General features: G+C 39.3%; 3 protein-coding genes across 5 annotated transcripts in view; 2 read left to right on the top strand and 1 right to left on the bottom strand.

The window, feature by feature from the left end:
• Positions 1–9,800, top strand: LOC113161882 (flocculation protein FLO11). Its single transcript, XM_026359695.1, has 5 exons — positions 1–518; positions 2,924–3,105; positions 3,189–3,279; positions 3,399–5,983; positions 6,221–9,800. Exons 1-5 carry the CDS (start codon positions 248–250, stop codon positions 8,075–8,077), a joined length of 4,986 nt encoding a protein of 1,661 aa, XP_026215480.1. The 5' UTR covers positions 1–247; the 3' UTR covers positions 8,078–9,800.
• The window catches only part of vwa11 (von Willebrand factor A domain containing 11), a 23,657-nt gene continuing 4,656 nt past the window's right edge, over positions 8,301–27,301 (bottom strand). The window contains exons 1-18 of one of the 2 annotated variants that reach the window (XM_026359696.1): positions 20,379–20,487; positions 16,177–16,366; positions 15,347–15,483; positions 15,081–15,225; positions 14,189–14,282; positions 13,891–14,019; positions 13,566–13,752; positions 13,313–13,482; positions 12,984–13,096; positions 12,766–12,882; positions 12,501–12,674; positions 12,262–12,394; positions 12,020–12,172; positions 11,780–11,872; positions 11,369–11,640; positions 11,090–11,223; positions 10,282–10,441; positions 8,301–10,176 (exon numbers count right to left, since the gene is read on the bottom strand). In XM_026359696.1, the coding sequence (XP_026215481.1) occupies positions 9,796–10,176; positions 10,282–10,441; positions 11,090–11,223; positions 11,369–11,640; positions 11,780–11,872; positions 12,020–12,172; positions 12,262–12,394; positions 12,501–12,674; positions 12,766–12,882; positions 12,984–13,096; positions 13,313–13,482; positions 13,566–13,752; positions 13,891–14,019; positions 14,189–14,282; positions 15,081–15,225; positions 15,347–15,483; positions 16,177–16,366; positions 20,379–20,407 (2,811 nt within the window). In that variant the 5' untranslated portion in view covers positions 20,408–20,487 and the 3' untranslated portion in view covers positions 8,301–9,795. Of the gene's footprint in view, positions 10,177–10,281; positions 10,442–11,089; positions 11,224–11,368; positions 11,641–11,779; positions 11,873–12,019; positions 12,173–12,261; positions 12,395–12,500; positions 12,675–12,765; positions 12,883–12,983; positions 13,097–13,312; positions 13,483–13,565; positions 13,753–13,890; positions 14,020–14,188; positions 14,283–15,080; positions 15,226–15,346; positions 15,484–16,176; positions 16,367–20,378; positions 20,488–27,301 lie in introns of those variants that run through there. The other variant, XM_026359697.1, reaches the window with a different exon arrangement.
• Positions 23,910–27,301, top strand: part of LOC113161886 (prostaglandin D2 receptor 2) — a 5,858-nt gene continuing 2,466 nt past the window's right edge. Inside the window, exons 1-2 of one of the 2 annotated variants that reach the window (XM_026359700.1) lie at positions 23,911–24,022; positions 24,217–24,250. The gene's annotated coding sequence lies outside the window, so the exon portion shown is untranslated. Of the gene's footprint in view, positions 24,023–24,216; positions 24,251–27,301 lie in introns of both variants that reach the window. The other variant, XM_026359701.1, reaches the window with a different exon arrangement.

The raw sequence follows: 27,301 nt of genomic DNA on the forward strand, positions 1-27,301 counted from the left end.
CCTGATCATATGTAGAAAATACAGGCTTATTAATTCAACAGATTCACCGGATATTTAGCTCAGCTCCCTTCTTCAGTTCGGTGGATGTGCGTCACACAAAGCAAAGACCGCGTCTGTTCACAGGAAGAAGCCATGTTGAACCAGCTCCTAATACCGCATTTCTTTAATAACGATCCGGTAAACGTGCTGTGAAAAGTAGATTTATATCGACACTTGGACGAACGGCTACGTTAAACAATCCCAAAAAATGTCGGCGGACGATTTTCAGACCAAGTACGCCTCTGTCATGGAGAGCATGCTGAAGAGTGCTGTGGCGGAGACCACGAAACTTTTCGAAACTATGGTCGATGAGCTGAAAGCAGAAATACTCAGACTGAAGGAAGAAAACGAGGATCTCAAAACAAGATGTAGCCGGTTTGAGAAAACTAAAAGCCCAGCGCCTGTGTACAGCAGAGTCAGCGAGCCACCTCCAGGAACTGGCGCTGGCTTTGAAAAGCGTGACACCGCCATTCAGTGTGGTGAGTCGTGGTACCTGTTAACGTCAACGTTTCCAGAAAACAGCTGATTTAAAGCCGTCTGTATTGATACTGTGCGGTGTTTTTAAGCCCATCTCACTGTGTATTATATCTATACGTGTTACACGTACCCTCTTCTCAGTAACGTTAGCCTAGCCCAGTCTTATCTAACGCTACAGCGTGGGATCCAAATGGGAGCGAAACCACACTGAGCTATCTCAGCTAACGAAAGATGTTAGGAAAGATACCTCTCAACCACATCGTCCATGTGCTACCTAACCGATATCAATCTGCATTACTGTTAAGTGGTTAAACCATTACTATTTTCACTTTTACGTTGATACCGTAAATAACATACAGGGCTTTCCCACATCGTGGGAACATTGAGTGAGCATATGGAAAAGGCACGATGTAGAAATGATACAGGCGACATAACAATGGAAATGTAGTGACAACTGAAACTGAAATCAAGGACAAAACATCTAGTTGAAGTTTTTAGGACCAGTACCACCATTCAATTAAAATAGGATTATTCCGTACAACCCTTCCCTGTATTGGTTTAAATGGGAATCAAGGATACTGTCTATTTATTAACCCTGTTCCATCAAGCCAGTTCCCAGCCTGGTTGGGAGCCAGTGTTTGATTTCCAAGCAGTTCTTCGCTTTTTGACAAGCAAAGAAGAGTCTTCAGGCCAATAAAACTGGTTCTAGTGTAGTAGAGGGGGACTACTGACTTTTAGTGATGTTTCGGTCTTGAACGATTCGTTCAATATGAACGAATCTTTTCTATGACTTGGGAGTGATTAGTTCTCTCAGTGAGTGATTCGTTCATTTCCAGTTCATTGCAGTACCTTCTCTCGCCACATGGCAGCAGCTGCATAAGCTCAGTCAGCAGGACAGGAAACAGAAATGATTCGTTCACGACTCACTCAACTGTGAGTCTGTACTCAGGTCCTCGTTCTTGTCACGTGACAGTCAGGCCGCTCAGGCTCTGTGTCAGCAGCACTACAGTAGTTCACGAGTCGTTCATACGGACCGTTCTTTCGTTCATTTGTCACGTGACAGCTGTAGCTCCGCTAAGGAGCTGTGGACTGAGAAACAAGGAAATGAATGATGTCTGATATCTGACGGTCATTTGTCACCTGATGCCAGACAGACATTATTTAGTCATTGAATCATAATATAATAATAATAATAATAATACAATAATGTAATGCCCACTAGAGGGATACACCGAAACCCGCTGTAAAATGAACAAAATGAATCAAAATGATTCGTTCACTTTACAGTTCGAGACTCACGGATCTGAGTCAGTTCAAAGACTCGTTTTTCCCACCTCTACATTTTAACATAGCTTATTTTCTAAGCTATGAATTTGAGCCAATAGGTGATTGGCTCAAATTCAATTTAGTTTAATTTATATGGCGCCAAATCACAGCAGAAATTATCTTAAGTTACTTCGCAGTTTAAGATTTAAGACCTTACAAAAAATAACTGGAAAGGATTATTTAAAAAAAAAAAAACCCCAACAACTCCACTTCAGCAAGCACTAGGAGACAGTGGAGAGGGAAAAAACTCCCTTTAATGGAAGAAATCCCCAGAAGACAGGGTGGACGGCTATCTGCCTCGACCGGTTGGTGTGAGTGGAAAGAGGAGAGAAAAAAGAACAGCAGGCACTTTTAAACACTGAAAGTCTGGATTTAGAGACCAAAGTTGATGTGCATTTATTAACATGATGTAAATATTCTTGCCGCTAGATCCTGAAACTAATGCAAGATCGACTGGTGCTTTACACCTTTTTCTTTTGGCACATTGCACAGAAGTCTTATGAAGCGATATGTCTAAACTCATATACAATCTTTGGCTCTACACCCGATGTGCATCAAAAGTAACACTGTTGGAACTAAGATCTGCAGTTACACTATCGCTATACATTTACAGGGTTTCGTGAACCAGCTCACTGGCAAATTAATGTAATAATAAGCATGCCAGTTACAGGAGGAAAAAAAGTACTTTTATAAACTGGATCAATAATGATTATTAATTAACCTGCTGATTCTTTTTCTGTCCAATCAATTTTTGTTTGAATTCTGAAGTGTCCTAAAATAATAAAACCTTAAGTCCAGGCTTAAAATGTGCATTATACAGATTTTTCTGAGGAAAATAAAATGGCCTCTGGGACAGTTTTGGGGCTAAATAAAATAAATAGCCTTGTTATTTCTTTTTAGGCAACAAGGTACAATGCAACAATTTAACTGCTCTTAGACTGACAGCTCAGTTAAAAATAAGATATAACTGAATTCACACTAGCAATTTACTCTGTGTCTTTTTGTGTGTGTGTGTGTGTGTGTGTGTGTGTGTGTGTGTGTGTGTGTGTGTGTGTGTGTGTGTGTTGTTGTTTTTTAACAGATCTTGTTCCACTTCGCAACATGCTGGTAGAACAGTGTCAACCACTGAGAGACTCATCAGTGCAAAATCAAGAACAACAGTGGCATTATGAAGAGACAGACTATGGTTTGCAGGAGCACAACTATGTGTCCCACAGAGGCCTCTCTGATTCTCAAATGGCATATATACAAATCAAACAGGAGGTGCGTGTGCATCTTAGCAGTAGACACATTTATTCTTTTACTTGTGTTGTCTTGATAGTGAACTATGCATCCGTCTTCCACAGGATAATGATGATTCCTGTCTGCAGACAATCTTGAAGCTAGAGGAAGATGAGCCCACTGTAATCTGTGGGCATGTTTTGAGTGCTAATGCAGGTGGTGTTTCATTAAACCTGACTTTACATCTCCAAAGAAAAAAAATAATTTGTAAAATGTAACAAATTCTACAAATTTGGTAAGGTTTGCCTCTCATTTATTCTTCCTGTTGTGGCTAGGTTCAACACCAACCTCTACTTGTGGAACAAAAACTGGAGATATTTCATCGCCTCAAGAAGATGAAAAGACTACTGTGGCAATGGAACTACCCTCTATGGAAATTGATTGCAGTCTACAAGGAGTCCAGAGCCAGTCATCTAGACCAGAGCATTCACTAGTCATCTCATTTGCTGCAATACAAGATGGCTTTGAAAAGGAGTCTGAAAGTAGCTTGGACATATCAGAAATGGGGACACAGACAGCTTCTGATGAATATCCATTAATAGTTGCTCAGGATGAGTCAGATGTTGAACCCCTTAAAAGAGGGCAATCATCAGTCGCCCCCCAACATTGTCAAAGAGAGAGCGAAGTGTCCGTAAATGATCAAACTGATACTCTGCAACAAAATGGCAGTGTGTGCTGTGTAGTGGAAGAGCCATCAGTGCCCACATCACAAAACAAAGAAGTAGCAAATCAAGCTCCAAAAACCTGTATGGCAGAAGGTGAGTCTACTTTCCAGCCAGTGCATCGTAAAAGAGGACGACCACCAAAGAGAGTGAAACAACTGAAGCAGGCGGTAAAAGTACTTCACTTACCGTCTACAACAACAGAACAGGACACAACAATTTCTTCAGTAAGCAAGGAAGAGGTTCAGGTTTCTTCTGCTGTTGATACAATGAATATAACTACATTGGAGTCTCCAAAACTATCTCCAGTTAAGTTTAAAAAGACTTCATCCATTATTACTCGATCAGTTCAAGAAAGAGTAAACACTGCTTTAGAGGAAAATGATTTTTCCTCTTTGCCTGTTTCAGAAGTATTTTTGAGGAAAGGATGCTTATCGAAACAGGAAAAAACACCTGGATTTCAACAGCTTTGCATTGAATTGGAAGAAGTGGAAGTTCAGACTCTATCCAATGAAGTTTCATCTTCAAATGAAACACTGAACACTCCACAAGCACTAGCACTTGAAGACAGACGTCGGCGCACGTCTGTAACGCTTCAGGATGCAATGTTACTTGTTGAAGCTATGAATGGGTCAACTGAAGAAAATGCATCGTCCTCTCCACAAAACAGGGCAGTGCCACCAAAAACCAAGTGTGCTTCCCTTGTGGGTAAATTGCAAACTGTAGATGAGATTCCAGCCAAGGGACCAATGGCGCGGCTTCCTTTTTATGAAATTGAAGGCAAACTACCTGTAACAGAGATGTCCACATTACAGCAATCAAAACTGAAGACGCATAATGCTACCCCTAACACTAAAAATGCAGCTCTGAGCAATGAAGCCCAAGGACAACTTACAGGTGTCATACCAAATCCACAGCATGTAGGTACTTTGTCCAGTGTTACTACATTGCCTTATCCATTACCAAGTGCTGCAACCCAGACAAGAGTTGGGTCACTTCAGCAGTTCAATCGGCATCCTTTGATGTCTGTGGCACCTAGTAAACTGAGTAACGCAGCACCTCAAAAAATAATTGTTGTGCCAAGATCAGCATGTTCAATAATGTCTCCGAAAATTGCAGCACTGTCCCCAACCCAGCTTCCTGCTGTTGTGTCGACAGTTATTGCTCGCAATGCTAATTCACTTTCAACCTCTACAGCTGCAAGCTTGCCCGTCAAAACACCTTCCCTTTCCTCTGTCCTTCAGAAAAGTTTATATCTTACCTCTAGGAAATTGCCTACTGTTGTCCCTTTGCAATCCAGCGCCATCTTAAGAGACCAGCAGTCCAAAATTATCTTAATTCCAAGACCGTCGCAGTCAAAGACATTTGTTCTTAAAGCAAAGCAGGATTCAGCTGCATCACCTCAGTTGAGCTCTTCATCACAGGAGCTGAAAGCTTCTTTGGCTGCACAAACCACTTCAGATGAAGTGGCTACATTGTTATCTCAAAAGAGAGCTCATACATCTGACAATTTGGAGTCTCTCAAGCAAACCACCACTGTTCCTGTAACAACAAATGCTATTACAGAAACCAGTTTAAAAAGGGCAGTAGAGAAAGTGTTTCCATCAGTAATTCCAGTCAAACTACCCACTGTTGAACACAAACTCTCTGCAATGGTCCGATTAACTAGACTGCCATTTCCAGTTTCAACCAAAGAATCGGTTTTAGTCTCAAGATTGATTTCAAAAGGGTCTTCTGATACTCAGCCCCAGTTGAAAGGAAGTACCGCAGAAAAGATTGTATCAACACAGCCATCTGAGACACCAGTGTCATCCACTAACATTTGTCCCAATGTAAAGAAAACATCTATATCTGTTTCTATAAATGCCCATCAGATCTTAGAGCCAAATGATGTTCAAAAGAAGGAAGACAGTAGTTATCCACAGCCATCTACATCATCCAGTGTGCCAGCACTAGTCATCAGCACGACTGAACCTTCAGCGGATGAAAATATTTCTAAATTGGACAATGAAATAGTAAGCAGTGCAGTACCAAACTGTGCATTAACTAATTATCCACCTGTTGAGAAACAGTCAGCCGCCTCAATACAGCTAACTGCCCTCACTACCAAGGACACATCTGACCCTCATGTACAGATGACTAAAACCCAGTTCCTGGCACAGCTGGCAGTGTCACCTATTGTTCAGGCCTCAGAAAAGGTAATATAATAGGTATAGCTCCCAATTCTGTTTGGCAAAATTTTTTTTACAGGGATAAAATAATATTTGCACTGGTTTCTACACATTCAGACAGGATATTGCTACTATTTTGTATTTTTTAAAATCTGATTGATGGTGATTTTCTGCATAACTGGATCCACTGTTTATATTTAACTGAAACTTCCTGCAAAGAGTAAGAGTAGTAAATGTATTTTTCTTGTTTCTTTTTTCTTGTAGGATTCTGTAAATGACTTTGCAGATGACACAGCTTGTGACAAAAAAACATTACAGAAAACTTCCCTTGTGGCCCGTCTCCGAAGTCACCTCAAAACTCAATTGCAAATAAGAAGAGCTGAAGAAATTTCAGAGCTATGCATGGCAACCGAGACAACCTCTGTAAGCCCAAAGAAACCTAGATTAGAGATGGATAGTCAAAATGATACCAGTGAGCCTATTGCTGTTAGCCCTACAAATGCAATTGTGGTTAACAATGTGGCATCTCCTAATAAGACTACTGATGAACTCACCCCCATTAGTCCTTTTAGGTCTGAACTGTGTAAACATTATATGAGATCCAAAAGAAGTGTTAGTGAACCAACAACTGCCAGTCCTAGAAGATCAAAGGATGCTAGCATTACGGCTAGTTTAGGTACAGGTATAGACTCTACAAATGAGCAGTCTAGCTCTGTGAGTCCTAGAAGACCCAGTTCAACCAAAGGTGGCATCAGCCCGAAAAAGGCCAACTCCAGGTCTGTGAGCCCTGGAAGGACAAGTTCAGATGAAAATGGCACCAGTCCTAACAACACAAAACCCACTTCTGTGAGCCCTAGGAGGACAGGTTCAGCTAGAGAGGGTCCTAGCCCACTAAAAACCAAATGTGTTTCTGTTAGTCCCAGAATGTCTAAAAGTACAAGTGAACCAGTATTCGGCAGTCAAAGGAGGTCCTGCTTGGCTACACTTAGTCCTGGCACTAAACAGATTAAAAGGGAGTCCAGTTCCTTCAGTCTCAGGAGATTTAGTGTAACTACAGATGGTGCTAAAAAAGCTAAGCGAGAAACTGCTCGTCTAACTGCTAGGTGGTTAGGTAAAGATGGTTTCAGTCCTAAAAGGACTGTGGAATCTACTTCTGCTAAGAAACCCAGATTAAGTCAAGATGGTAAAAAGAATTTAAGAGTGGCGAATGCTAAGAAATTAGCCAAAGCAGCAAAAGCCAAAACAATAGCTAAAATGAAAATGTCTAAACAAAAATTGCAGACTGGAGCTAAAGCAAGCCAGTTAGCAGGAAACCAAGATAATAGTGAGCCTGTGAAAAAATGTACGTCTAAAGCTATTTGGATTCCTCCTAAAATGCCCATCACAAAAACACCCAAGAAAGAGACAAAATTTCCAGATCATACAGCAGTTTATGCCCCTAGTCTTACAATCCATCCCATACCTGTCAAAGCCCCACCTGTTGTATCACCATTACAGCCCTTGTTAGTCATTGGTGGCCATCTCCTAAAGAATCAGTGCGGGGAGTGCGGTCGCATCCTCAGCAGCAGTGCTGCTCTGGAGAGCCATGTTGGGCTCCATACAGGGCGTCGACCTTTCTCATGCACACTCTGCGGAAAGAGCTTCACAGACTCCAAGGGTCTTAAACGGCACGGCCGGGTCCACCGTAATGGTAGGATCCACGTCTGCCCTCAGTGTGGAAAAGGCTTTGTTTACCGTTTCGGCCTCACTAAGCACCTCCAGATGGTGCACGGCAGGCTTAAACCTTTTGTCTGCCAGATCTGCAACAAGGGATTCTACACAAAAAGAGATGTTGAAGCCCACATACGGATCCACACTGGAGAGAAACCATTCCACTGCAACCTTTGTGAAAAAAAATTCACAAGGAGAGTAGAACTAAATGTGCATTTGAGGTGGCATAACGGTGAGAAGAGACACTGGTGCCCATACTGTGGAAAAGGATTTCTAGACTTCAATAACCTGAAAAGACATAAATATATCCACACAGGGGAGAAACCACATTCCTGCCCACACTGCCCCAAGCGTTTTACACAGTCGGGACATCTGAAAAAACATGTTAAAAATGTACATAAAATAGAATAAGGGATAGAAATAGGAAATGCCTTGTTAATTTCATTTTCTCTGGATTTCTGAGTTGTTGTTTTTTTTTTATCTTCTCCATTTCGTGGTGTAGTTCTAAAGAATGTAAAGGATACAGTATGCAGTTCCTTTTTTGGTTTATTAATTTCCATAAATGCTTAAAATAATGGTTCAGTATTTGAGAACTATTTACATTATTTGCTTTTGTGTAACTGAAAGCGCCTCGAGTAATTTCTTTTCTCTTGGTAAATAAGAAATTGATTTGAACTAATGATAACACAGGACTCACACAAAAACAAGTTTTAAGTTTTAAAAACTGTTAATCTCTTGCTAGATGTCCTGCTATATCTCACATTTTTACTGTAACGTTTTTTCATCATGAAAGATCCACAGTTTTTGGATATCATCAGCATACATATAAAAATATCCTGCTGTTGTTATATGATTTACATTATTTAAATTATTTATTAAGATCAACGTAAAAATTAATCTACAACTCCTACTTCTACTTTTTTCTATTTAATATTGTAATGTGAATATTGAATATCATAATTTGTTTTGGTTAGACAAAAGTAAAGATTAGAAGATATCTCTATGGATTCTGAAAAAGTTGAAAACAGATGATTGCCGCAACTGTCTGATATCTTGTTAACTAAACAGTTAATCAATAAATTGACACAGTCTGTAGCGAGAGCAGTTGTTAGTAGTAGCCCTAATTTATAAATTTGGTTTCTTATTTCTATGGTTATGAAGCTAAAAATTATAGACTATATAATATTAATAAACGGAAGCTTTGTAGTCATTTTCCACTGTGTTCAACCAGACAATATTATGAAAAGCAGTGTAATGTAATATACAGTAAATATGTAAGAATTATTGAATTGAAAGTGCTGTTATTTAACTGTAAAACAGATTGACTTGTTCATAAAATTTCCAATATTTATATTGACATTGTTTTTTTCATACTGTCATTGCTAAAATGGCACTAAGGGTAATTTATACGTCTTGTGCAATAATTGACTAGCAACTAACTAGTTTTTTTTTTTTGTTAGTTTTTTTTTAATAAAGGTGCATTCAGACTCCTTTCTCCAATTGTTAATTCATTTAAGAAATTGTACATATTATTGATTATGTTAATTTAATGTCTTGGCACTGTCATTAAGGAAAATAGTAAATAAATGTTTAGATTATCAACTGACTCCATTCCGTGTATTTTTTGTTGTCAGAAAACACATTTTTAATGTTGGAAAATGTTGGTCAACATTTGCTCAGTAAGGATATTGTGATTTCACATCACTGAAATCAACATCCATTGTTCTTGCAGTAATTCTCTGTCCATGTTCTCAGTTTTTCTGTCCGTTTCCACTGAATGTCATATATATTAGAATTATTACTGTACCATTGAACCACCAAAAATATATTCTCCTAAAAATGAGCCTTTAGACAATTAATGAAATTATTTAAAAAATTAAAATTCATCCAAAGAAGATCAATTACACATGCATATTTTTTCCATGGTAAATTAGTTTTTATAGTATAGTTTTAGCATTATTAGATTTTAATGCACAAAAAAAGGTTCTTAAGGCAGGACATCTGGGCATAAGATGACTGTATACAGTAGAAAGCTTTGTAAACAGTAGATTTAATACTGCATCCAATAAAAATGATGATCCAATACATATCTTGCAGTGTACAGACAAGCTGCTGAGAAATGTAACCCTTTAAAGCCTCATTGCAAAAACAGATACCAGCAGGCACAGCCACAATGGCAGTGACAGAGTTAAAGCAGGGGACCCACCCGTAGGAGCAATTGAATGATAGCACTTTCCCACATTGCCAATTTTATCTACAGCAATAATCTCAACAATCTGCGAGCAGCAGGAGGCATTGTAGTTTGCCTGGATGGTTGGAGAAGACATGGAGGTGTATGAGAGGCTTCCATTGCCCTGGCGCAGAAAGATGCTCTCTATCCCTGTGCCGTTTCCGTCAGTAAGGTTAGCCGAGAGCTGCCACAGAAAAGGTCTACACTGAGACGCATCTCGAGGGCAATCGGCAGCCAGCACACTGAACACTTCGCACTGAGGTGGAACAAAATCTGTTATCTGGGAAGAACAGGAGAAATGGGCATGAATCACAGCAAACAGATGCCTAGATCTTTCTCAAGATTTTTCAGTTTACTTGTTTCACTCTTTCCTACAATTTGTTACCTTGGTAACAACAGACAATCTTAGAACAGCATAATTGGAGTCAACGCCACTGGCCGACTTGGCATCCAATGTCAGTGTGACGTCAGTGCCTGATGGTGTGTTGTTAGGTGGTGTAATGATCAAGGTAGCATTAGCATATTGCCCAGTTGATAAGGCGAGGCTGTCAAGACAAAAGAGAAACGTCCACTTCAGTGTTACAGGAACTGTAAGAGCATTTCTGTACATTTGAGTATGATATTAAAGAGGAAAGGGGTGAGAGTGTGGTAAGATGGTAGATATGTACTTTTGCCCCAATGTGGAAAAGTTACATGCAGGTTACCAGGTAGATTAATCTAAAAGCTAAGATTTAAAGTACATGTTAAGGGACACACTTATTCAATAGCATTTCCACATACAGTATGTACAGCATCTGTTGATGACAGACAGCAGCCACATACCAGCATCTACATAATAAAGCCCATTTACAGTATTAGCTCATTCTATTTGTTTACTCTGTACAAGAATACTGTACAAAAAGCAATTGACAGTTTGATGGAGGATCTTATTAGTGACTTTTTCTTGGCCAGGACCAGTAACTGACTTCCTGATAATCATGCAAATTTTGAGAGCCAAGAAACAGCACTTTTTCATGGGTTAAGCTTTAGATGCCTAGATCTTTTTACTAGAGTCTAGTCTAGTAGTCTAGTAATGCATATATGTGAGAGTGATCTCCTCTCTGTGACCTACATGCCACAAAAAGGAAATAGCTAAATGTTGAAAGTTCTTGTCAATGTCAGCAGGGACAATATTTTCAGCTGTTTCCCCTAACCTGCTTGGGAAGGACATGGGAAAGTTTTTGTCGTTCTTGGCACTGATGGAATATTGACCGCCAGGGCCCTCGGTCATTACACTGAAGGGGAGTTTGAACTGGCTCCCAGGCTCCACACTGGAGTCCACCACAGCCTAGAAAGGAAATGCAATGAGGACAAAGGGCAATAAACATATGAAAAGAAGAGTGAAATCGTTTAACAGCAGTGGTGTGCCAGGATATATTTGCTATCCCCATGATTTTTGTCACCAGTCAAACAAAAGCTGTGAGAAGACAGACCTGGATTTTCACTTTGGAGATGGACATCTGAGTGGTAGACTGCCTCTGAAATTCACTGTTTGACACTTTGTCTGTTCCTTTCAGAGCGATCACAAACTCCCCTTCAGGGACTGCATCGACAGTCACCAGGAAGTTTCCATTCCCCATGTCAGTTAAAGTGCTATTGGTGAAAGCCTCTGCACCAGACACAGCTACAAGTCCAACGTTTCCTACATTCACAGAGGATGGGCCTTTCCTACCCATCACTGAGAGCATCAGTGTGACTGGCTGACCTGCGTTTCCAACAATTCATTTTTTAATCCTTTGCCACTTCAAATTTTTATTCCTAATATTTAATGAACTTGCAGTTTAACAACAAAATATGTTATGTTTAAAGAGAAATTATGAAGTGCTTTATTGCATGAAACTTACTTGCTTGTGGACGCCCAGGAAGTACTGCATAACCTGGGTGAGGTCCTTCAAAGCTTTCCACAAAATCATAGATAAAGGTAATAGTACTCTGGCCTGCAGGCACAAGCACAGATACACAGTAAAGAACTCAGTAAAGCTTCTGAATGTATGAATAAAATTTAAGTATTTTAGGAATAGAAGAGAAATGCTTGGCTCTGCAAAGGTTACTATGTGTAATTAACAAATATAACCATAACTGACCTGTGACCTTGAGTGTGTACGCTTGATTGGTGTTGATGTTGATCTGCCAGATTCCTGTCTGCTTGTCAGTGTTGAGTCGAATTCTCCTTAGATTGCCCACAGTCTGAACTGTTCCCAGCTTACCATTAGCCTCACTCTGGCTCTGGCTAAGTCCTGCAATTGTTTAGCATGCATCAATAATCCTAAATATGTATCATAATTAAAAGCAAGTCTTTAACATGTGACATAACCATGGGAATTACCTGTGGGGTTGGTCAACGTGAAAGTCATGGATGTCCCTGTAATATAGATGGTGATGTTTTCAAGAGATTCATCCAACATGAAGGTAAAGGTCTCCTGCTTCCCAGGGTTCCTTGCTCGCTGAAGAACTGTCACCTAATGTGGAAGAGAAACCAAGAGAAGCTAAATGCACCTATTTTTGTAAGTAAGGACTGGTGCAAGCTTTACTATAGATACTGCTACTAGAATTGCACCGTCTTACCAGAGCTGAAGTGGACGTGTCAAGGATGATATCTGTGGCCTGAGGCAGCTCCCTCTTGGACACTTGGATGGCCTGACCTCCAGAGGCCAAGGCCAGGTCCTTGTAGTCTTCAAAGGAAGCAGCCCTCAAGGAACGACGGCGTCTTCTAGAGCTTGAGGTCATAAAAAATGATACCTGTGGAGATCATACCCCCAACACCTGGAGTAAATTAATCTGCTCGAAGTGAGTGATCATTGGGTATCATGGGCTGCTAGTAGGTACTTACCTCTGTTTTGGTGCTGCTTATAAGAGCATCTATTGTGTCCTTCAGCTCGATGTCTTTGGCTATAGCATCAGTGAACACATAGATGAAGGAGGACCCAGGGGCACCAGAGAGAGCCACCTGGAGATATAAAGCACTTCAGTTAAACAACAGAAAAGTGACAGCCCTAACCAATCACCATCCCAGTTCCAATTTCAAGACATCATAATTCATCTTAATACCTGAAGACCTGACAGACACATCTCAGGGACATCACCACCTCCATTAGCTGTGAGCTTAGCGATTTCTTTTTTCATCTTATCAGCATCTGTTGTTCTGATCATGGGTCCATACTCTACATATGAAACGCAACACAGAAAAGTAAAGTATTTTAGATTTACAGTGTGCATTACAGTGTATATGTTACTTAAGATCATGTACTTAAATGTAACTATTATTAGCCACATTAACTAGTATTAACTGTACATTAGGTATACAGCCAAGGATTAAACATTGTACATTACATTTTATGGCACCCTGAAAAGGACTAATCAAGTAGAAGACTTCTTACCAGGGTCGTTGAAGGGCACCAATATGTACTCGGATGGCTCATCTTGAGTTCCTTTCTTGCTGTCAATAATATCATAAGTAATTTGCCTGGCTGCATCAATGTCGTCTGACATACTGCCAGTGGTGTCAATAACAAAGCACAAAGCAGATGGCCGGGCAATCCCCACCATTCTGAGAAAGGAAAAAAGAATTTTCAGTTTTCACTCATTCATAGCACGTACAAAAAGACATTTTTTCATGTATTACCATCTTACCTGAGAAAGTTATCATCCCCTACAGCTGACCGGATGTCCTCCAGCAGCTGGAGGCTGGCAGCTGTGGCTAGGTTCACAGCAGTGTTGTGGAAGGCCACATTATCGGAGCTAAGCTCGTCTTTGTTGATGCCACCACGAGGATGTGTCGTGCTAGTCAGGTCAGATTTACCTCCATGACTACATTTACCTAGACAGAAGAGACGGTATTCACTTCTTGGAATCTCTGCTCGCTGCCTCACAACGTCATATCACGGTATAGGAACAGATGTGGGAGCAGTATCCATGTGTATTTGAATATAATTTGAAGGTCAACTGTCACCGTTACCTTTAGGCTTGGTAGGAGAGAAGACTCCCATGTAACCTGACGTCAGTTTGTTCTCTTGCAGGATGTTGGGGAGGATTGAATTGGGACATGTTCCACTTGCGCAGTCACTGCAGGTGGCTGTGTTGTAGTCTACTCAAGCAAGACGGATAAAGGATGCAGATTCATATTTAGTAGTTAATTAAGATTTGCATACTTATAAGCCTTGAACCCAGATAAACACGCAATGTATGTGGATGAAAATGAGTGACACACTCTCTCACACACACACACACACACAAACACACACACACACACTCACCTGCCAGGTTATCCAGAGGCAAATCTGAGCGGATGAGATTGATATATGGTTCTTTGTTTCCAAGCTCGACCCAGTTGCTGTGACTGTAAAAGTCCTGCACAGAAACACATACTCTAATACTTCTGCACACTCACAAGGTCAGATTTCCTAAACAGTTAATTTAGATAAGTCAACATTTAAATCTTTTCTTTTAGTTATTTTTCACTTAATGTACCTTCTTGAGTCATTAATGCAAGCCTGTTTCAAGACATATAGGCAGCCGCCTAGGGCAAGGTAGAAATGCTTTGCATTTGTTTTGCATTTGCTTCTTGTTTATTAAGTCTGCTGTTTGTGCCTGTAATAGTGTTTAAAAAAACACTGTTTATAACTTTTGCAACACTACAGTTCACAGTACACTTCATTTAGTCATACTCTTGGCTTCAAATGACATATGAGTAAAGAGAAGGAAGGAAATCCCTCCCAGTAAATGCATTAAGTGAAGTTTTTGTTACTTTATCAGTAACACATCACTAACTGGCCTACATCCTCTGAAGCCATTATCTGTACAATCAAGCACTCTCAACCAGTCTCATTTCTGCTTACATGACAAGTAAACTGCAAACGTGATAAAACCAAATGTTAAGCACCTAACTGGGTTAACATAGAAGAAAATGTATCAGCACTGCACTCTAGTTACCCAGGGAAGTTACTGGAGTGTTGCTGACACACCCAGACTCCTGGGACAGTATTGATCATTATCAGGATACTGATAATCAATGTGATTCATGTAGTCAGTGAGTCAGTAGGTTTAACAAATTGATGATGAGGATAATTATTATCTCTTCAGTGTGGCTTTTATCTAAAGTGTCTTTTCAAGTTGTTTTAGGTTACTAATACCTAGTTGCACTCCCACCTGTAGGGTATGAAGGATTTTGCCCAGTGTTTCCCTGGCAGCCCGGAAGTTGTCAATGCGAATATTTGCCTTAATAGCCACCATGCCCTGAGTGATCAGGCTACGTCCCTGCAGGAAGGCCTCTGAGTTGAAGTGGTGGGGCGCACTGGAAGACATTTCCACATATAATAATAATAAGTGTAAGGATAACTTATATTTTAATTTTTTTAACACACAATGTCCCATTATTTTATGTTTGTTTGTTTTAGTTAGTTATTTTCTCCTACCTGTTGACAAAGTCACGGTCTACCAGTCCATTCTGGGTGTAGATTTCTTGAAGAGCAGAATGGAATTTAGCACCAGATACCTGTCCTGTTGCTGTGGGTCCTAGACAGGCCTGAACAATCTCCTCAGGAGAAGAACCCTGGAGGCAGAGAGTAGAGTCAAGAAGGAATAGCAGCAGTTAAGTGTCGGGAAGGCTGGAAACAGGTATGCAAAAGTAAAAGGCCTTAAAGACAGAGCCATGTTGGACACAAACAGTACAACACAGAGCCCATCACGTTATTCTAGATAAATAATACTCAGATAAAACCCCCCTCCCCACTTACATTTCACGCTGTTAAATTGTTGACGTAGCTAAAGGTACACTCACTACTTCCCTTCAAATGAATCGTTTGGGACCTTTTAGAAAGAAAGAGAAAATTCATACTACTCTCTCTCTAAATGTAAATCTATACCGCCTGCAGCCAGCTACTGTAGGTTAGCACAAAGACTGAAAAAATATATAGGAGAATACCTAGCCTGCATGTAACAGCAACAAAATCCACCTAGACCTGTTTCCAGTCTTTATAAAAGCCAAGCTAACTGCTGCTGGCTGTAGTCAATAACGAATTAGCCAACTTTTTAACTTTGCAATATTTCAAATTATTCCAGTAAAAATGTGGTCCAAAACAAACCACAAATTGAGCATCTATCTGAAGAGCGTGTCCAGTATTGTTCTCTGGGTTTGTGTGGTTTGTTTTTTCAGGCTGATTAAAATTACAAAGATATGTTGAAATGAGGGCAAACAACTGTTTATGTTTCTGCAGGTTGTGTAACTATGTTTCTTGCTTCCTACCGTGAGTTTGAACTCTTGACCAGCCGCCTCAACCAAAGCCCGACATGTCTCTGTCACTTTTTGCAATAAGGCCGTTCCTGTAATGCTGACATGAGTAGACGCTCCACCCCCGATGGGTACAAAGGCCAACGTGGGTCCTGATAGGGACAACATTATCAGGGCTAGGCCCAGCGCTGCCATCATGATAAATCTATAGGGGAAAAAACATGAATCATCAGTTAGCAGGTTGAATTTTTGACGAAATGGAAAATGATTGTTTATTATTTTTTGATGTGTCTTTATGTTCGCAAATGTTTCTGGAAGATATACTCAATAAGACACATAAAAATGTATTTTAAATTTAAATCCTTAAATTAAGAAATAGTCTGTTTTAGGGAAATGAAAGTACTGAGTACCAGAGGCGTTCATGATTATTTTTAAAGATTAAAAATAATTACAATTTTTAAAGATTACAAATAACAACTCTGTAAAAAGGACAAAGTGAGAAAAAAACAGTGGCTGACAAACAACATAGACTTTGAAATTTTTATCAGGGACATATTTTTCACACAACAAAGGGAATTTCAATTTTAAGTCCAGTCAAGTGGTTTGAAGTATAAAGTATATGAATAGTATTGAAACTGATGCATGTGGACAGTGGGTTCCAACAAAGTGCATCAAAAATAAAACAGCTATAAAACCAATTAAAATGTACAGGTATAGGTTATAAAATCTATACAAATGTGTGAATGTACTTAATTAGATAATTTATGTACATTTTAGTAATGAAAAAACGTGAACGCATGACAGTTTGAAGGAAACAAAATATTATATAACTTTTTTTAAAATTTTGCTTTCGAAAACATAGTCTGTGTGATCTCTATAGCCAATATAAGAATGTACACGTGGAAATATACAAATATAAGTGTAGATACTTATATTTGCTATAGAGATCACACAGACTATAGCATTTGCTATTTATTGATTCCCTTGTTAATGTCATGGACAGACAACAGTGTTGTCAGTGCAGTACTGTGTCAATTATCATGAACAAAAGTAAACTGTGAAATACCTTGATGTTTCTCAGCTGTGATGCGTCCACTGATTCTTAAAGTAGTGTAACATGCAGCCCCCTCTCCAGCAGTGTTTGTAATGGAGGGTGGAGAATGGAATATTTAACAACTCTCTTGTGTAACGGGCAAGGTGTGTTTCTGCATGCTTTTATTTCTTTGTCTGGACAAATTATGTTTCCGTGCTGTCCTTTGTTTGTCCATGTTCAGAGATTGTCATGTCTAGGTTTTATGGTTAGGGTTAGATATAAGTTAGAATAGGTTTATTGTGAGGTGTCAGGGTGTGTGAGTATATTAGCCTTGTGATGTAATTTCCAGTCATGGACACTTGAGTTCAGAATTCAGTGGAAGGATTTCCCACAATAAATTCTAAATAGCACCATAAAGTGAATATCACAAATCCTAATTACACATAAATGAACATTGTATGCTTCCTACATCACAGTGCACATGGCGAAACACATTCCAATCATTGATAATGAGTTAACCTGTCCCCTACAGTATAGGATTTTCCAATGTGTGCCCATTTCTGTAGTTGTTACTGTTCAAAGGTTAAAAAAAGGGTGGGTCAAGTTAAGATATGACTTAATATCTATTCCCTGCCTCTCAATTTAGAGGTGGGGGACTGGAGGGTAATGAGGTCAACAACAGTGTATTGATTGATAAGGGATGGATATGAGGCAAAGAATCAACATCTCAGCTTTTATTCCCAGTTGGCTCTTATCTTAAACTAAAATGAGATTACAGACCAACTTAACTATGCTTAAAATGGCAGTGAGATCACACATGTCGCTGGCATCTAAAAATTATACACTGGGTTCTCTGCATTTATAGTGTTGGAAACAAGCATGTGCTCAGGTCCAGCCAAATACCTGGATACTGGACAGACAGTGTTTCAGCACAGCCCTAAAGTTCTCCACAATACTCCTGAAAAAAGGAAATCTCAGAGAAGCCTGTGACATGTACAGTAGCAGGGACCAGCTGAATCTCATCCCATCTCCTCCCTGATTCCCAAAAAGTGGGAGAGTGCAGCGGTACAGAGAGCAAACAATGTGTGGCCTGGAAAAACACTGATAAGAGGCTGATAAATAACCCTTACAAACATTTCCTGTTGTACCAAAACAGAAAAACATTTCAGTATCACAGAAAAAGCAGATATTTTGATATCAATCTAAATAAGACATGAGTAAAGTGTGGTTGGGCATGGGCAGTAAACAAGTTAGAATATTTATAGAATATTTCCTTTGAGGAATTCTTTCAATTATGAAATAGAAATAACAGCATTTTACATTTTACAGTTCAAACTGACCAGACACAGTTTAGAAAGACACAAAACCAAGTTATGGAACTCCAAAGAACTCTTTGTGGTGAGACACCAGTAACACCAGGCCAGCCTGGCCCCCGGGGCCTTTAGTTAGTAGCAATAAAAAGCAAATGTTGGAGGCTGTGAAACCTTTAAATCTAGATAATATTTGTTGTAAGGTTATATTATGAACTGATACTGTAAAACTCAAAACAAACTACTACTTTATAAAGTGGCATTATAATAAACTGGAACTTTTGTTTGATTACATTTGGTATTAAGAATCTACATTTGCAAAGTAACCTGTGACTAAAGATGTCAGATAAGTGTAGTGGAGTCCATCTACATAGCTACTTACCACCTCCTGTGTAAATGCACATGCTGCTGGTATTAATAATAAAGTATTTTTCTTCTCCGGATTCACTTCTTGAAAAACTATGTGGAAGAGCATACTGGTGATTTAAAGGTCAGAGACTCTGCCTGTAAACATCTAACATGTGCCAACAATGTGCATAATTTCCCTCTTTTGTAGGCTCCACCAGTAAAACTAACAGGGACACACTAAGCACAGACTTCATGACCAAAGTCACTGAAAAACAACACAGAAAAAAACAACAAGTGAGAGAAAATTACATGTTGACAATCCATGATTGTTTTTATTCAACAACCACTGATAGAGATTTAGCAACATCCCCAGAAGTATTTCTGAAGAAACACGTTTGGATTTCTGAAGAAACACAGTCAGGACAGTGTTTCTTGGACTGGACAAGCCAACAAAAATAAGCTTCACAGAAAGAACAAAAAACAATATTGTGAGAAAAGAATGAGAAGAAACCAATTCAAAGTAATAGAATACCTTGGATTTCCTCCTAAAGGGTTTGCTCACATTGCTGGAACAATGACCGGCATTATAACTCGCAGTGCCTAGTCAACTATGGTAGTGAGCCAATAATATTATCAGCTTAGACTTTTACTGATATCATATAATATCATTTATCAGTCAGAGTACATCAGTGAACGTACAGAGTAAACTGTGTTGTTTGTTTGTTGTTGTTTAGAAGTCTGATGGCCCAGGGGTAAAAACTGATTTTCAGCCTATTTGTCCGGCTTTTTATGTTCCTATATCTCTTGCCCGAGGGCAGGAGAGTGAAAAGACACTGACCAGGATGTGATTCATATCACACGAATTTACTAATGCAGCAGTGGTGGCTGCCAGGTTCGCTGCCACTTCTGTCCTGCATGAGGCAGCAAGAAATTAACTTTTCAATGACAGAAATCTCTTCAAAAGAGAAAAACAACTAAACATAAGGATTGGGGTTGGACCACAGAGACTGTAAAAGGAGCACAGAGAATGGAGTTTTATTCTGTCTTTTCACTAGTTTAGAATAATTCATTATAGGTGCCACAGTGTGTATAACAGAGAACATGTACCACCCAGCATGTGGTACAGTACCATCCAGCTGATGTACCAGCACCACATGGCATGTAGTCCTGTGATAAACATCCCATAATACCACACAGATCTCTAAATACCTCTGGAAGATAGAGAGATCACTGAAACTTGTGAAGCAACTCCATAGTGGAGCAATGGAGAGACAAGCAGACGATTTCAAGAAATGGGAGAAAGAAGTGCAGGAGTAGTATCAGCTGTCACCCCTCTAATAAGTATAAGAGGGGTAACAGCGTTTGAAGAGGGTGTAATGATGTGACTCAGTTAAATAGCTGTTACTGTCATTCAGAGATAATGCATCTGTTATCTGTATCTACGTAGTACAACGCCCTGATGCAGGAGCAGCGAGCATGTTACACATGCACTTCAACAACACGCACCAACAAATCTCTTTACTTACTGCTCAACCGTGTGCGCTCCGAGACGCATTCAGGGACCCTTGAATGAGGTGTATCTCCAGATCCGGAGTCCGACCCGGTGCTTTATTTACTTTAGTAGCAGAGTATTCTCTAAAGGGAAAAAAAAAAAAACTTCGATGTTTTCTTCGCACATCCACACCCACCCACCGACCCCCTCCACACATCCACACCCACCCACCGACCCCCTCCACACATCCACACCCACCCACCGACCCCCTCCACACATACTCACACAAACACACGCACGCACACAGGAAGAAGTCGCTGTTGCGTCTAACAGTCCACTTTTCGGTTTTATATTTTGGACCGGTACATACACATTAGCGTTTGTTTACACCTGTTTACCACATTTTGCAGCATCCGACGTGCACACATACCTGTAAATACCTATTATTCACATACTAGGATGTTGCGTCCCCTTTAAGAACATCCTGTGTTGGCTATAAATAAGGAGGGGGAGACATCAGGTTATACTAACACTACAGAATGTATATGAAGTGAAACAGCAGTAGTAAAGTATATAAACTTTAATTTGTGGTTGAAACATGATCAGAGGAGGCCTGTGATGATGATGCCATCATTTCACACTTTACAGTCATTTCAAAGCCCCATGATAAAACAAGTGGGTGATGATTCCTGCGCTCCTGAGCTAATAATAATAAATCTGTTATGCTCTGTGGTATTTTTTGTGATACCATGCTGTATTTTCAGCTTTAAGAAAATCATGAAAACCATGGTGTTACTGCTAGACTGCTAGTTTCTGTCACACCAACACCACACCTTGCATCTTTATAACTGCTTTATGGTCTCAATCATGTATGTGTATGCTTATGATACTGTATAACATCTCATAACTGAATAGATATCTCATAATAATGAGAAACTGCAGCACAGAATCTTTTAATAATGTGAAAACTGTCCTGTCAGTATCCTTTAGTATTTCTTTCTTAATGCTTTTTCTGTCCTACTTTCCACCATCCTTGCTTGTCACGTGCTCCAAGTCAGCGATTTTAACAAAGATCATGTTAATCAATCTTTCACTAGTGCTGTACTGAGGAAGTAAAGGCGATGGGAAGTATCAGAGAGGTCAAGTGGATGCAAATGGCCCAGATTTAAAGAAAGGATGTTCCTGGATTGATATAAAATAACAGGATAGCAGCAACTGGTTCATGACCAACGGCACAGGCTGAACATACAACTGGTGATGTTAGTGTCATGTAAACACTGACTCCAAGCTCATCAGAGAATCACTAACACACTTAGATTTTGGACTTTTTGTCAACCACCACTCGTTATCACCATCAGTTGCATGTGCGCTCTCCCTCTTTTCAGTTTCACCTGTGGATCAGTCTCCTCTTCATAAGCTCCCCTCAGTCTACACCACTCTGGACCTACAGAGATCTCTATTTGGACCTTGGATTTTATCACCCACCGCTGAGTTTTTGCTGCTTACTTGCAGTGATTTTCAGTCTTCACAGTTTTTTCCTGTGATCACCGCTTGTTATTGTTGTTCTCCCCTTTCTGTTCCTTCAAGCTCGAGATGTTAGTTTGCCCTACCACGCTACAGCCATCTCACCTTCATTCATCTTGTAGCAGGTTTCCCCTGGAGATGCAGCCATCTGTCCTCTCTGGACTCAACCTCCAGGATCCCCCAGGACCCAGCCATACAGCCTTCACTAACTACCTTTCGCAGAACACCTTGCTCCCCAGTAAGTCAGTTCTTTTGTCTATTCATTTCAACTCCCTTAAGCTATCTCCCGTAGATTCTCGTCACTGTTTGAACACCTAGACAGAGTCCAGGGCTTCTGTGCTATCTATTTCATTGTCAACAAACCTTGTGCTCTTTATGAACTATGACTGCCTTTTTGATTGGGTCCTTTAAACATCCCTTACAGTACGAACTGGCCAGCTATGGACCCAGCCAGTGCCACTACAGAAGAGGTTCGCCAATGGTGGGCCAATGTTGAGAGAAAACAATCCAAGCTTACCAAGAGAATTTATCAGCTGTTGACTCCCAGCTAGCCTCCCTGGCAAATAGACCAGCAGGAGGTGAAAGTGAAAACAAAGTACCAGCCCCAGAATGATACAGTGGCCAGGCAGGTAAAAGTGGGCTATTTTCACTTTGAACATGAGAGACGCTTTAGAGAAAACCTTTGCCTCTATTCTGGTGGTTCGGGGCACTGGTCTTTATTATGTCCATTTAAAGACAAGTTGACGTTACAATATCTCTCCACCTATCTCCATACCGTGCAACTTGGCCCAGCTATCAACCGATCAACAGATTTTCCAGGTAACATTATTAGTAGACTCAGGGTCTGCGCTAGTTTTATGGACTAAAATCTTGCCATGAACAATGATGCTCCCCTCTTCCCTCTCTCTCAGCCACTGAATGTGCAATTCAATTTTATTTGTAAAGTGCCAAATCGCAACAGAAGTCATCTCAAGGCACTTTACAGTGTTTAAGGTTTAAGAACTTACGAAGTATAATTGTGTAAAGAATTATAAACTTATAATTCTTTACACAATATGTTATATAATTATAATATGGTATAAGACTAATGTACCATGACATTTAGTAGCACAACAATGTAGTATAGCATACAGCGCATTAAGTAATAGAACAAGTACAGTGTAATATTATAGTAGTAATGTGATCATATAACATTACATTATAATAGCACAAAAGGTATACTAAAGTACAATATAATTTAATACTACTTCTAATACTAATTATACTCATAATGGCTAGTACAGAGATGCATACCTATTGGAAATGCATATATACAGTATTTAGTTGTTCCAATTTTACATTTTAATACTATCGGGGAAATGTATTACAGGCTATGATCGACAGGTGTCAGAAGACACAGTGCATCAAAGCTTGATGGGTATGTGTTTATGGGGCAGTGTACAAGCTACCTGTCCATCACAACATTAAAAACATGCAGTCAAAATGTTGTCTGATCAGCAGTTACGAGTGTAAGAGCAGATAAAGGCTTGATAGTGAAAAGTGTCTTATCTGGTGCTTACCAGCAGATGGTGCTAGAAACCTTTCTAAGTGTGACAGTTGCTCCCACAGGTACAGTGAGCTATCAAATGAGGAGTTAATTAACTTTAACTAAACTAATTAATATTTATTAAACATTTATTAAAACCGTTGTGTTAACAGCACAGTCTTTGTCATTGCAGTGTATCATCATGGACGCTACAGCACAGCTTATGTCAGGGGAACCTGTTCACACACGCCCAACCGTGGAAGGACCTGTGTGAACTAGTCACGCAGGACAGAGACAAAATACATCTTTTATTTCTGTGACATTCGTTGTGTATTTTTCCATATGAAATTTTCATGTGTCTCTATTTCTCTGTACCTGTCTTTATATGCATGCAAAGTTCACTGAAATTTTCATCCGTCCTCACACACTCATTAGAAATGTATTCTGTATTTAGGGTGGAGCAAAGGCAGGTATGTCTGTATGCATATGGGTATTTGTGGGTGTGTTCGGCAGGGATTCAGCGGGTGTCAGGAGAACTGTAGAAAGTGATAGAACAGGAGAGATGAGTGTCGTCGATGGGAAGACGGAACAAGAAAAACTCTCTTTTGTGAGTGAAACAAAACACCTGGGTGAGTGTTAACTTCTAAATCAACTTCATTTACAGACTTATAAGGACTGAGTTGCTATAGCCGTCAATGTGAGATCTACTTATTGCTCTTATTACATAGCTGCTATGGTGTGGTTTGTACCTCTTATGTTTTACTGTTATCACTTGCAAACATTATGCAGACATTAATGGTAATCTTTTTGTTGGTTGTTGCAGACCTACTTTTTTCCATGCTACCCTAATACTCCAGGTATGTTGATTTTGTCTGTTACATTTAATTGATGGTCCAGCAGGTTTCTTATTGACATTAACCTGTAAAATTGCACCATCAGGGTTTGTTTATTTTTGTCTTTGTTTCTTAATGTAGAAGGAAGTTCTGATACTAGACATTGTTTCCTATTGCACTCTAACATTATACTTTAATGGTAGGAATTTGCAAAAAGATTTTGGTGTCCGAACATGAATATCAAATACATTTTTACCCAATTGCAAGTTTATTAAGTACATCTGGGTAAAACGTTTCCAGCTGTAAATCTTACCTTTATGATGGACTTACTGTTTGTTTGGTAAAGCTGTTATACAGATGTGAGATGTTTTTGTTCAATGGTTATTGTGGGGAAGTTTTATGGTTTGTAAGGTGCAATAAATAAACTGGCAACTTGGTCAATATACGTTTGTGTCAAACAGCAGAGATGCTAAAACAATTAGAGTCAAAATCAAGTAAAGATGCACACGCAGTTTTTAATTTTAATTTCAAATTTAAAACTAATGTATGCAACTCACGCTAACGCTAGCACAAGACCTGGAAATCAATCAACTCTGCTCTGTTATGATCCTTGACACTCAGCTATACTCAGCACTTCATAGTTGACTTCAGAAAACTACAATAAATGAGAAAGCTAAAGAAAAAATTCTAGCAGAAATTGTTAAAATTTAAGGAAAATAAAAGAGCCTCACTTGAAATCTTTAGAAGCACATATCTGTTCTGCTGGCAGCGCTGCTCTGTGAGGAACCCATCACAAAAGAACATCTCCACAAATACATATATTAACCTATTTCTATAAAAAATATTTTGTAACAACTCTAAAATTGTCTAAAAACGGTTCAAAATGTACTATTTTCCTTTATGTCACACAACTGTCCCAAGAGCAGCTTTTAAATGTACCCAACTTAATCACCATGATCCCAAAGGCTGACCAAATTAATTTATATAACACGAAACAGTCGCCAACTTTGTGACTCATTTAATCTGGATAGAACCTGTCAACCTAAAAAGAATCAATAATTTTCTATGATGAATGTAATACAATATTTATCATGGTATTTTTCTGTTACTGTCTCAACATTGTCATAACGGCTCAACCTTTGCTTCCCTAGAACAGCAGGATAACCGTATTTCTAATGTTACGGTGACTATTAAGGTCAGGAAACTGAGACACAACACACACTTTTTAGTGGACATTTTGTCTTGAAGGAAGCCCAGTTTTAATAGTAGTACTGAGCTTGTATCTAATCTGGCTTATTTAGCATCTTATTGATGTTATTGGTTGCCGAGTGGAACGCTTGGGTCTTTATTCCTCTCTTCTATTTGCCAGAGACACCTGTTACAGTAATTTACACCCAAGATGGGAGGCGTTTACATCAGCACTATGTCATGGACTATTTTACTCATGTCTCCGTATTCATGTGCAGACATGGTGTTTACCTCATCTCATCACTGAGTATAGGATGTGACTAAGTAATGGAACCTTGGATTCAAGTGTGGAGGAGCATCTAATTTGCATGCTCACATTAGTTATATTGTGGCTCATCTAATGTTTCATGTTACAAACGTGGTACAAACACGTTATTATACTTAAGTACATTAGCTGTAAGTGTATGTTAAATTGACTTTTATCAACTTAACTTAACTACTGTGCTCCTGTTGTTTAAAGTTTTCTTCTTGTCACATTTTGCACTCCCGCGCATTGATACTAGAATCCAGTGTAACAAGTTTTCTAGCTTTAAAGGCCATGGCTTACCATGTAAGAGGGAGGGGTACAATTTCAATATACTACCATGCAAAATAATACAAATATTAATAAATATTTCTCCTGTGAGAAAGTCCTTTAATTTGTTATGTGAACCACCATCCACCCCAACCACCTCCTGACAAACTGTGAGGGTATTAATATTAGTATTATATGTACTGATCATTCTTTTATACAACTTATAAAATCATAGTTTATAGGAGTAGAGCCTCAATATGACTGGTTTTCTGCTTCTTTATGGTGGGTAAGATCAGTTTTTATTACGAGTAGGTTTTTATTTGTTCTTTTAAGCTCTGTGTCTTAATACAAGAGCTCTAAGCATTTTCTATATTAGTAATTATTGCAGCAATACAAACATTGTGACATCCAGTTACTAACTAGGCAGCCTAGCAATCCATCTTCAGTATTCTGGTGACTTACTTCCTCATAAGTGCTGCCAACTTTGAAATCACTCCGAGGAAAACTAACAACCAATTACCATGCTATTATGCAAGGAGGCTTCGGTTACATCCTCCACTTATGGTGATTTGCATTGGCAGACGGTGCACTGCTATTCTTTTCATGCTGTACAGACCTCTGCCATTGAAAGGTAAGGTTGAACAACATATTTGCAAAAGAGGGTTTGGCCAACTTCATGTCTTTAACATCTGTATTATGTAGTTTCACCTAGAAGGGTTGACATGAAAAAAAGCGATGGGTACATTGATAATAACACTTTCATCCTGACAATGGCGTGCTGGTATCTTGTGTTCGCAAGCATTCCCAGACTGTATTGCTTAAATAAGCATGTGTAGTTGCTCAAGAGCTGGTATGTGGTCAGGCCGCAGCTACAGGCTTTGACATGTTTTTGTCAAAAGGACAGAACTTTTTTCATTTGGCGTTCCACATAAAAATGAATAAACTTTAAAACTGTAATCCCGCATTATAACATTTCAGTTTATTGTGTCAGACTAAGGTACACTCTCAACTAACACATGAATCACTTTCCCCTGAAATACTTCATCTGCTTGTGTAGTTGTTGTCTTAGTGTGTTATAATGCAACTTGAAAGGCTAGTTAGAGCAAATTGTGACTGTATGGTTGAAAATCCCAAGGTGGGATAACTATAACACAACAGAGGCTTCTATTTCCAAAAATAACAGACAGTTGATCGTGTCTTTACTGTTTCCTTGGTAGCAAAGTCAATTTGTAATTGTCAACAGCAGCAAAGATGATTACAGTGCTTATTTGATGTAGTCATAGTATATGATGAAAGCCACTATTGATTCTCCA

The sequence above is a fragment of the Anabas testudineus genome, chromosome 1, assembly GCF_900324465.2.
Source record: "Anabas testudineus chromosome 1, fAnaTes1.2, whole genome shotgun sequence".
In the NCBI taxonomy this organism is placed as follows: Eukaryota; Metazoa; Chordata; class Actinopteri; order Anabantiformes; family Anabantidae; genus Anabas; species Anabas testudineus.

Excerpts from the sequence above, each read along its gene's own strand:
- LOC113161882 (XM_026359695.1), top strand. The coding sequence starts at position 248 with ATGTCGGCGGACGATTTTCAGACCAAGTACGCCTCTGTCATGGAGAGC. Across the intron at positions 519-2,923 it reads TGACACCGCCATTCAGTGTG|ATCTTGTTCCACTTCGCAAC; the intron begins GTGAGTCGTGGT and ends GTTTTTTAACAG. Across the intron at positions 5,984-6,220 it reads TTGTTCAGGCCTCAGAAAAG|GATTCTGTAAATGACTTTGC; the intron begins GTAATATAATAG and ends TTTTTCTTGTAG.